General features: G+C 37.3%; 1 protein-coding gene across 2 annotated transcripts in view; it reads right to left on the reverse strand.

The window, feature by feature from the left end:
- Positions 1 to 1,766: 1,766 nt before the first annotated feature.
- CRIM1 (cysteine rich transmembrane BMP regulator 1) overlaps positions 1,767 to 12,147 on the reverse strand; it is a 191,824-nt gene continuing 181,443 nt past the window's right edge. For both annotated transcript variants that reach the window (XM_082049838.1, XM_082049839.1), the window contains exons 14-17: positions 10,126 to 10,320; positions 8,909 to 9,031; positions 7,356 to 7,543; positions 1,767 to 4,660 (exon numbers count right to left, since the gene is read on the reverse strand). In XM_082049838.1, coding sequence (XP_081905964.1) covers positions 4,484 to 4,660; positions 7,356 to 7,543; positions 8,909 to 9,031; positions 10,126 to 10,320 — 683 coding nt within the window. In that variant the 3' untranslated portion in view covers positions 1,767 to 4,483. The remainder of the gene's footprint in view (positions 4,661 to 7,355; positions 7,544 to 8,908; positions 9,032 to 10,125; positions 10,321 to 12,147) is intronic.

The raw sequence follows: 12,147 nt of genomic DNA on the forward strand, positions 1-12,147 counted from the left end.
TCACCGGGGAGGGGAAAGGGGAACGAGAAGTGTCTGCAAATTGTAACCTGGTACCCTACGGATGGGCGGCTTTTTGACTCATTCCCCTCTCCTCCAGCCACCTCACACATATAAAACTAGGTGTTGGAGATACTTGGTTCTTAGCAGCACAGTCACTCCCATGCCCATCCTGTGCTGGCTTTATATTTTATCCTTATGTGCAATAGCTGGTGATGGGCTTTTTTTTATCTAGTACTTTTTTGAGCTACAGTAAGTTTCCGATATCCCACAGAACATAGCAGGATTTTTCTCTGCTAACTTCTTGAATAGATCTCTGTGTCTCTTATGACAAGCATTTGTTTCAGCCTCCTTTAAGTTTCTTTTCACACTTGGCATTTGGAAAGAGACGTAGTGGAAAATTCATTCCCTGTTAAGCATCTGCATGCCACTGAGGTAAAGACTTTTGCCATATTCTACTCAGCTTCAGCTTTTTCAAGATGACAAACCGCAGTAAACAAAAGCATTCCAAATGCGATCCCTTTCCGACTCTGGGAGTAGGGCAAAGGAGGCCGGGACTGCCTTGCGTGTTCAAATGTGGATGCACCATTGTTTTATACATCAGCACAACGATGTTTTCTGTTTCATTCTGATGAAAAAATGTTTGCAGGCAGAATTTGAAGACGCTCTTCTAGAAGACATAGTCTTCCATAGCCATAGTCTTAGGAAGGAGCAAAAATTCTGGAACAGGTAACTAGCAAGGCAAAGGAAATTACTGGAAATTCAGCATAAAGGGATGCACAAAAATACCCACCTATCCTAGTCAAAGTCAATTATGGGCTTTGCAGTAACTGTTACTACTTGTGCATTTTGGATTATTGCAGTTGACTCTGCAAGAACATCAACTCAGTAGTCAGTAGCAATCCAAACAGTAAATATGGTGCTAGATGCAGGGTGTACTTTGAACAACGTGGACATTTTCAGTGCCTTCACCCTTGATCTCAAATGGATGTAGTAGAATGGGAAGTACAAGGAATGGCAAAGTTGGCCAGAAAATATGGAATGGCTCCCAAAGGATTGTATTTTGGGCTTTTCAGTACAGAAAAAATGGAGAGAAGATAGCAGTCTCTAAATGAATCGGTGGCATTTAGATACTGATCCACTGCTGCTTTGAATGCAGAAAATCGGGGATATCAAATGAAACCATTAAAAGGGTAGGTCCAAAGAAAGAAAAGGAGGCAGTCTTTCATGGAGCAAGTAGTTAAGCTGAAAAACTCCTTGCCTCAGGAAGTCACATACCAGAACTTTTATATCAAGTCCATTAACTTACAAATTAATTAAAAAAATTATAAGCTAATAAGTAAATAGATGATCTGTGGCTCAGGAAGTTCATAAAGTATGTATTCTGATTCCACACGCTTTCTATAGGATCTCACATTAGAGTCCAATATGATTGATTATGGCTTTCTGACTGGTACAACTAGAACACACAGACTCAATGGCAAGGCAAAGGCCTAACTTTGCATCTTTACTGAATGCTGGAACTATTTGGAATTCCACAAATCCCTCACGTGAAGATTCTTTAGTGTAAAATCTAGAACTTTCTGTGACTGAAAACTGTTCTTTACCCACAGTATGTTCTGAACTGTCCTGATCTAAGGTCAGCAGGACAATAATAGGAATTCCTATTCCCAGGGAAAAAAACCTCACAATATCAAGATATAAACTAATGTCTCGAGGACTTGTGCACAGAAGTAATAAATATAAAGATTTAAGAACATACACATGAATAGGTTTAAAACTTTTTTATTGTGCTGCCAAGAGCCAAATTACAAGAAACCGCCTTACAGTTAAAAAAGTAAACAAGCAATCTGCTGAACCGTAGTGCACTCCAAGTGCCACATATGCATCTATTTTTCAGAAAATTTTATCTGCATTTCTCTTACAAGAGCACAACAGGAACCAAAGTAAAAGAGTGTAATGGATACAGCACATAGGATAAATCATATCTTTAAAATAATAATAATAATAATAAAATAATAATAATAAAAAACATTTTACACCATGTCCTATATCCTGCTAATATTTTCAGAATATGGCCTTGATTGTAAAACAAAAGCAAGCATTTACAATTTCTGGATAAAGACTGCTTACTCTTATGCAAGGAATGGATGTTTTGTCTTGACAAAAATCTTTGTAGTTACTGGACAGAAATATCTCCGTTTCAATATCAGATCGAGTACAAAACACTGGGGAGACTACATTTTTTCTTATTGGTGGTTGGAAACTGAAGTTATATAAGCGGAAAAAATGTTGACCCTCAATGATACACCTATTTTTTTCTTGGATGCAAACAGCTAGAACACCTTTTTGATATCTTAAAACAAAAAAATTGTTAATCTTCAGATTAATAAATTAGGTCATTATAATAATAAATTAGGTTTTTTTTTTCAGTTTTAAAGTTCAGCAACCTCTGACCAAGTATTTACAACAATACTTGAGAGTTCCTTTACAAAAAATACATTTTCTTTTCACATTAAGCATACTGGGTATCTGTGTCTCTTATGACAAGCATTTGTAAAAGAAAAAAGGCAATGCACAAATGGGTAATTAGTATAAAAGTGCCAAGACCTGTTTGGAAAGTTAACATTGTATTATACAGTCAGAGTTATAAATGAGGCAAGCTACAACAAACTTCCAGCTTAATGTGGACAATATTCCAGTAGTTGTTTCAAACAATTGTTTGAAAAAACAAAAACAAAGAAAGAAAGAAATAAAAAAGAAAATCCAGGAGCTGATGGTGTTATTTTATGGAGCTGATTAGTGCTGCATGTATATTGTCATCAGTGTCTCTAGCCAACGCATTCATTACAAAGCCTTTTTAAGGCTAAGCAGGAAAAGAAAAATAAGAAACACCCTGAAATGTAGCAAGTAGCAAGAGCAACGCTTACTGCTATAATCGTGCACGTACTGTACACACGCAAACACAAGAGAGCACACACACACACGCGCACACACAAACACTTTCAAATCAAATCAAATCAAACTGTAGGTAGAATGAGATGCTCTTTTCTTGTCTTTCCTAAACTCACAAGCGATTAAGCACTGATATGGAATGCCTGTTTATCTTTTTCTGCTCTGGGTAAAATCTCTCTCAGATAAAAATACATTCAACAAGAAAAAAAAATAGAAAAATATATACTGTATACATAGCATTTTATATATACAGTATATATATGTATAGTGTATATACACATGCACGTATATATACATATGTATACCTACATGCATTTGTATATACATATATATACACAAACATACAAATACTTTTTGTTGTTTTTAGCATAATTATATTTACATAAATATTCCTATAATGCTAAAGTTTAAAGAAGCATGATCTCCTTTTTTTTCTGAGCTTCAAAAAAGGTGCTTGAGTAATATACAATTAAAATTAAGCAGCTTCCTAGCATGGAAGTAGTTTCTAAATCTGCATACCAGTAAATAAGAACATCAACAGGAAAAAAACAACCTTAAAACAGTCTCTTTTTTACTCTCTTGTAAGCAAGAGCTTTGTCCAACAAAAATATTTTTCCTTCTCCTGTATGAACAACCAGAGATTGATATAAAATAACAAAACAAAACCACAACAGACAAAACAAACAAACAAAAGCCCCTGGAACTGCATGGTGTTCTTGACTTTTCCTTCCTTCCTTCCTTCAATACTGCTGTCAAAAGATCCAGTGCTCATATCAGGAATTACTTAGGCCTCAGTCATTTGCTAATCTAGCCAATCAGCTTTGAAAAAAAACAAAAATAAAAACAAAAAGCAGCACAAGGTATAATTTTATACATCCTTAATAAACCCACCCTTTATTTTCTGCTATAACCTTTTCCTTGCTATTTCATTAACTACTGCAGCTTCTCATCATATAGAAAAATATTTGTAGCTACACCACACCTGTGATGTGACAAATTCTGTTCTACGAGTATATTACTGTAGCAACAGCTGGGAAAAAAAAAAAATCAGACCTTTTCATTTTTTCTTTTCACCTGGGATTAGGCTTTGCTGCAACAGGTGCAATTTCAGAGCAACAGGAAAAAACACTATCCTGCTGCTCGGCAATACTTCTTATTCATTTTCTTCTCCAGCCAAGCATGACCAGCTTTTTCTTCTCTGAAGCTTCCTTTTACCTCATTGCCTATCCTTAGCCCCTGACTTCCCCTCCCAAAAAACCTCTATAGCTATGTTACAAGCAAATACATCTTAACAAGTTTTAAAACTTTGGTTCTAAGAAAACACTTGGTCAGTTATCTCAAGGAAAAGTGGGAATGCTTTTTCTGGCACATTGCAGGAGTCAGAGCTCATCCCAGTAAGGTCTTAGAGCTGTACATGTAGTCACAAATCCAATACAATCCACTAAGCAAGTGCACAATTCTAGTTTTATTTTAATAGCAGACTTAGTCTCTCTCTCTCTGTTTCTTAAATCCTTGGTAAGGGTGCAATTCTTCAAACTGTCTGATAGAAATTATCTGCCTGTAGGTTGTTCTGTTTCTGCATGCTGTAAAATCCACTGTATCTTGAATCTGGGTCTGCAATTCTTAGCATCCTCTGAGAACTGTCCACCTGGACCATGGTACCTTTCTTGCAGTCCACATATACCAGTTGATTGTTTAGACAAGAAGGCTGTTAAAACAGAAAGGAAATATTGATTAAATTAAAAAAAAAAAAACAAAATTGTATTCTGCATGTAATTAAAAAAGTCTTCATGGTTCGAGTCCATAAGCACAACAAAATCAAACAGGCATTGGAAGAGTCTTGACTTTGCTCAACTTGGTAAAGGCTTGTGCCAGGCACAACAAGAAGCCAACACACCCTTCTGAATCACCATTTTTCATCTTCTGAGTGGAGCTCTGGTATTCTCCTATCCCAGATGGACTGGTTAAACTGCTCTTTGTTAGTCTAGCACCACACAAGCGCTTAACCTGGTTGCCCCTGATGTGCATCAGCTCGTTTCCAAGACATTAACAGCCTCTTTATTGCTGATCATTTTCAAGAATGTTTTGTTTCTGGTTGCAGTTCCACTAAGAGAATGGGAGAGATCTTAGCTGTTAAAGTTAATTCCTGGCATGAAGTGTCCTATGGGATCCTTCTGTATTCCTTTCTGAGGTGATTTATGTATTACCTCCTTAATTAAGAAAACATCCACCTTTTTTTCTAGTATTTGCTAAACTTTATACCCTTGCAAAGCAAGTGTGTTACTGTGGAGATGCCAGTGTTGATGTGGCACTTGGCAGTTGTCCTTAGCTGCTTATAAGTGTAGTATAGGGGATTCAATTTTAGGCAAGCATGAATAAATGAGCGTTTGAGTATGTAATGATCTACAAGCATGAAGACACATAAAGTATTGCTCAAAGAAAGAGCTGAGCTATGTGTGCTCCTGTTACTCCTCTGTTTCAGAATCCTTCAACTGGAAGATTCTGCAGCTGAGAGTAAGGTGAAACAACTCTGGGTGAGCATTACCTGAAATGTTTGTGGGCTAAGCGTGAAGGAGGACAGGCAGTAAGAGTACTCTGTGGATACATATGAAGTTAGTGACAATGTGTATGCATGCCCATGCTCTAAGCATACATGTGGACAGCAAATCTTAAAAATTTCCACTGACGTAGCTCCTTTTTCCAAGATTTAAATCAGAAAATCAGAAGGGTGTGTATTACTAAAAATTTACATTCAGTAACCCTTATAACAAAAAGGGGTTTTTACCCATTTATTTATTACAAAACGTTATTTTAAAATGTCTTACATTCGGATCTTCAAAAGTCTACAGACTGTTTTCAAAAAGAATTCCTGAGGTTTACTGAAATTAATGGAATCAGGGTGAAACACTAGCAGTCAATCTGTCATTTTAAGCTTTTTTTCTATCATATTTCTTTTGGTATTGATATGAATTAAGCACAGTTGTTGATTTGTTCTTTATGAAATAGGTAGACTATTTTATACAGAAAGAACGTAAGCTAAAACAAGCTTGCCAAAATTTATTACCAAGAACCATCAGTCACCCAGCAAAGAATAGAAGAAACTAAAGAGTGACACTTGGTTGAAGAAACCTTAGAAGAAAGATATTTAGGGCAAGGAGCCTCACAAGACATCCAAGTTTCAGTATATCCACAGACTTGCATTGAATCTGCATGTGGCTTAAAGTGAACTTTCTTAGCATATGGATGATGCCTTTTGGTGGCTCTGAAAAAAACATGCTTCCGCAATAGAGGTGTTAGAGGAAAATGATGTTCCATAAGTAAAAAAGTAGATAGCATTATTGATTATAGTTCCACAGCTAGAAAGTTGTGACCTTCACTTCAGTTTCAACCATTTTGTCACAAAACATTTGGACAGAGAGCAGCCTTTCTGAGAGTTTATGAGTAAATCTCTTAGTTCAAAATGAATTTTTAAATTGAATCCTTAAGAAATACAGAAACTGGTATTGCTCACTTGTCTTAAAAGACTAGAAGAGGAAAAATACCAATTCTTCATGCTTCCTGTTTAATTACAGTCGAATTCAATGTTATGCTCTGACTGTATTTGTAAGCTTTCCAGAAATGACCTTTTAAGAAAAAAAAGGCTCTGCAGAAGTGGCAGAAAGAATATGGGCACTGCTGTAGTACTTTTTTAGGTGGAGCTGAAGATGCTCTGAAATTGTGTTCAAAGTATGGACAAAGTCTGTTTGACTAGAATTAGGAAGTGTAAGTGGGATAAATTGGGGAACTACTGGTATAAATGGCATTTAAATATGGAGTAAATATGGTAATGGAACCATTACTCAAAAACCCCAAACCACTCCTTTCATTGTTCATTTCCAAGCTACCTGCTTCTTCCTTTTTTTGGTGGAATACTTAACTGTTTTTTTAAGAGAAACCTCTTAAAATATTAATCCCAGAACTATGTGATGCAGTTATTAGAAAATGTGACAAACACTACTAGTACATACAGCACCTGACGTTGGAGAAGACTTTTAAAGCAAATGAAAGTTATGAAAGCAAAAATATTCTCTTAAGAGTTTGTCTGTAGATAAGAAAATTGCATGTATTTATCTACACATATACAGGGTTGGAGTTTTTTTAAACTTTTTGCTGAGCTTGATTTCTATCTAGTGACAACTCATTACTATATGGAACAGGAAATGTTTTAGTTTGGTACATGAAAAAAGTAATTTAGGAGTCTAAATAAATACCAACAGACTGACTGGTATAAAATCGTGTAACACATAATGAGAAAATAATTTAAGAGAGTTCACATTATGCAAACTCAACTGCATCACAAACAATATTCTAGTTAATCTTGTTTTCCTAAAAAGTGAAAGCCTGGAAATAGACATAAATGGCACCTTTGTTGGAGCTTTGTAGCAGGAGACAGGAATCCACTGCTTTTTCTGATTGATGAGCAGAAGGACGATGATCAGTAACAGCGCTATCGTGATTGGAATTGTCACCAAGGCAACAGAGCTAACTGACGCATCTTCACTTGGGTGCGGTCCGCTGCCCCCTCTGTACCCTCCCTGGAGATGGCTCATGTCTGCAAGGCAAATGTGAGCGTTTGTTCTTAATTATACATGGGCCTTGACCACAAAGAAGAATGCGATTATAAAACTCTTAGTTGTGGATCTTGTCACTCATATGAATTAGGACCTTCTCTCCTGAAATGTCACCTTATTTATATAAATTAGAACAACTGAAAGGTAGTATCTTGCATAGTGACTGTGTTATCCGGGGAAAGGCCATCAAAAAGAGAGGAAATGCGATGGAATTTAAAGCATAATAACAAGTGAGTCTGACAATATCTTCTTAGCTCAGTTGTGTTTGCATCATCTTACCCGATCACAACCAAATCAGCCTGTGTTTCTATGCTGAGGCAAACCTGGAAGTCTTGGGATGAAAGTCCTTATTATTATGTTTTTTCCCTTTTAAAAGCTATTAAGACAACTCTTTCATTTGTTGAGAACATGTTACAATGCTTGTAGCACTCAGCCTGTGAAAACAGAGTGCTGTAGCAAGTTTTGCATGTAATTGCAAAGAATGGTAATTTTCAGTGACATGTACAACATTCCGACACAGTTTGCAGTGTGTGTTTATAATCCCCAGCCAGGACAGTTGCAATCTAGCTACTAATGCCTGTGAGAAATGAAAGTGCTGTAATTATAAAAGTGTAAGCTTACAATTTTGCAAAGCAGTTACATTTAATGTATCCTTTCTTCAAACAACGGCATGCTATGAGATCATACTCAGATTTAAAAAAAAAATACATACAAGTCCTTCAGTTGGAAAAGATTAACAAAGACTGTGTCATAAGAGTGTTACCCTTAGCCTGGAATAACAATTTCAATGCAGTTTTAAACAAAAGATGGACTTACATCCTTAAACAACTTTATTAACTCAGTGTTATTACACCTGAAGTGTTGCTATTTTTTTTTTTTAACCTTTGATGTGTCTATGATATCTGTTAAGTTGTGGTACATGTTTTCCTGTTTTCATTTATTAATATAAGAATGTCAAATCAATCAAATGAAGGTCTATTAACTCCAGTGGCCTGACAACAGCCTGCTTTCTATTTTTTGTAGAGGAAGAGACACTGCAGAATGATTCCTCATTCATCATTTTATTGCATTCTTAATTTTATAGAACTCCATCATATCAACACAGGTGTTTTTTCCAAGCTGAAGATGGAATGATAATGAGACCAAATTACACAAATATAATCTAATATACTGACTCATCTTTACTTAAAGCAAAATGCATGTAAGTGTTCTGCACGGAAGAATATTCTCAGATAACCACCTTTTCAAAGCATTACACAGGTGCTACCTGAATAGAACAAGCAGATGCATTAAAACACAAGGAATAAACACAGACCTAAGTTAGCCCAGTTTATATGAGATCTTACCTCTGTGAATGTGGATGATGTCATTTTCACTTGGTGTTGGCCAGTTTGGTACTTCTAATTCCATATCTCCTCGATGGTTTGTCTTTTCAATGGGGATGTTAGTAGGTTCAGGTACATACATCTCTGTGAAATGAGATAAATGTGTTTTACAAATTACAGGCTGCTTACCCTCCCAGTGCTGCTTCTAGTTTGGGAAATACACTTGGCCATTTGCAGTGCTTTGTCCTATGAATCCTTTCATTTATTTCAGAATTTTCACCATTACTAGTCTAGGATTTTGTTTAAAAACCCGTTTCATACTGTATAGGGGATCCATACCTGCTGCCATTATCATTATGCTAATGTGAATGGGATGATAATAGTCCTGTGGACAAATTTGCTTTTGAAAATACCATTTCAGAATACACACATTACTATAGTCACAGAATCACAGAATGATAGGGATTGGAAGGGACCTCGAAAGATCACCTGGTCCAATCCCCCTGCTGGAGCAGGAACACCCAGATGAGGTTACACAGGAAGGCGTCCAGGCAGGTCTTGAATGCCTCTTGCTCCTCTGTGATACTAAATGACAAAAAGACCAAGGGAAGGCTACATCTTCCCAGCTGATGTGTAAATGGTCACTGCTGGTTTCTTTGCCTGCTTTTTTTGTAATCCTCAAAGCAGGAGAAATGCAGGAGGGGGTGCTGGTGAATCTCCCCACTTGTCCTGTTGGAAGTAGTTACCAGCTGACTGCATAAGATAAGCCAACTCTTGCAGATGAATGTCAGGACTAGCTTTAAAAAACAGTTGCAATTCTTATATCCCTTGTGTCCATAGCTAAGAAAATTTGATATTACTTTTAAGCCAAGTTAAAATGATAAATAAAGCAATACGATATTTGAAAAGTAATGAAGAGACTTTGAAAGGACAGAAATGTTAATCACTGACAGAATCTGTGAAGATGTAAGGATATTAATTTTCCTACTTCACTAATGTATTTCCATACCTTGTGAAAGGACAGAGCAGGGACAAGCAACTTATTTTTGAGTTCACAGTTCTCAGCATAAGTAAAATTCAAACTATATGTCTGCACAGTGTGCCTGTCCGTTAAGAATATTCATTCTCCTGAAGGCAAAATGTCTGTTGTCATCTTGATACTGTTCAAACATGGGCTGATGTTCAAAAACCAATTAAAAAGACTTCTTATCAGTCCTGGAAAACCAGCATCACATTACCTGGACACATGGGACAGCAGCTCCCCTCCACGTTGATGGGTTCAGCACAAGGGAGGGGTGGGCAGCTGACGGTGGAGCAGAGAGTCTGACCCTGCAGGCAGTAGCAGTGTGTGCAGCTGTCTATGTCCCAGCGCTCCTCATCAGCGTATGTCTTCCCGCTAAAGTGGCAGACCACTTTCTTTGGAACTGTATCTTCTGTTGAAGGAAAACAAAGTGGTGTGATCAGGCGGTAATGGCCAGGTACACACAAACCTGATTTTTTCCCCAAATGCAAAAGTGAAACAGCAGCTACAAAGAAATCCCAGCTGTAATGAAAAGGCCCTCTGTACATCTTCCAGAAAATCTTTGTTTAAAATGTGTCATTTCGGCTTCTTTATAAAACACATAATTAGCCTGGGCTGCTTCTCCTCATTTTCTTCATGCAAGAGGGCAGATGATTGGTACAAGAAATGACGATATCAAAAGTACTGTGAAAATTAAGGATTTTTTTTTAATGTTTGACTGTTTGAGACTGCCAACTCCTCCTCCTCCTGGTTTCCTAGTAAATCCTATTTAACTATGGAAAAAAACCAAACTACCTACTTTTCTCATTACGAAGGTTCAAGAAAGATGAACTCGGTCTGGAATACTTGAAGAAAATATTAGGGAGGATGCCAAGAAGGATGAAGCAACCCTCAAGTGACCTAACTAGAAGTGCTTAGACTACTTATTATGATAGAACAGACTCAAAGGGGATCTGATCATTCCCTGTAAGTGGTTACATAGAAAACCTCAGGAAAAGGGCAATAACCAAACTCAGTACATTTTTTCATGGTTAGTGTTATATAAATTAGAAACTGGTGTGATCTTAGCCTGCAGAAAAAGTGAGGTTCCAGAACACTTCTCCCAAAGACTGAGAGCTGAAAAGCTACCAACTTTTCAGACAGATTTTGATACAGTACTTAATAGGGAACTGGACTTGATGTAGCAAGTAGGTCTTGGGAAAACACTTAAAAGATTCATTCGCTTTCTACCTAAGCATTTAATACACAGCTGTTTTTTATATGGCATCCTATGCAAGCCTTTTACGTGGTCTGCAGTATACTTTCTGTTTTGCTGATAAGACAGTCATTAATTACTTAGCCTAGGATGTTTCTGTCTGCTGTAGCCCTCTATAGATAATCATAACAAAGCCACAACCTCCAAAAACCAAGCAGCATCTCATTTTCATCTTAGCTTCTTGCTACCTTTTTTCCTTAGAGGTAGAAATTATTATGAAACCTGCTGATGACATGAATTTGCAGATTAAGCATACACATGAGATAACAAAATGAAATTACAAAGTAACTTCTTGTCAGAGAAGTACTGGTTTAACATTCACACTGATCACATATGTAAGTATGTCAGTCAGAATTACCTCCCAAATATAAAGACTTATTAAATAATTTGGCCATCAGTACAGTTTTAAGTAGTGACAACGTAACAGACTGCCATCATCTGGAATAACAAGGTTAACAGTCAGTAGAGCAGTGCAACAGATCCAGATAGATTAAATTCAAATGCAAGAAGTACTACTATGAAAATACTAATGGAATTATCTGAAAAGTGCAAGTGTTCCAGACAGCCCTGGTATGGGTATCCCATGGCTTCCATGGCTGTCAGTATGGGTCCCCACCTCTCCAAGTAGAGGATTTTTTAAGTGAATATGGGGTGTACATGGAAAAGGAAGCGTGGGAGGAAAAAGTGACTGTGAGCTGTAAAAATCACATTAGGTTCCTCCACAGATGACTTGCACGTTGGCAGACAGAGCCACTGGAGACCTGTGTTGGTCAGAAAATGGATATGGTGGTGGAGAGGGTGAGATGCACACAGCCTGAGCTGTCAGCCCTCTGCAGACCTAAGACTGAGCCCTCCCCGTGCACTCAGGGCTGATTTGCTCCCAAAGCACCACCTTGCCCCACCCAGGACACCTTCTTCCACTCAGCAGCTGCTCTGGCTGGAAAAGTCCTTTAACTTGCTCAGGCTTTTGCAAGTTTGCAAAGA

The sequence above is a fragment of the Streptopelia decaocto genome (genome assembly GCF_964273445.1).
Source record: "Streptopelia decaocto genome assembly, chromosome: 3".
In the NCBI taxonomy this organism is placed as follows: domain Eukaryota; kingdom Metazoa; phylum Chordata; class Aves; order Columbiformes; family Columbidae; genus Streptopelia; species Streptopelia decaocto.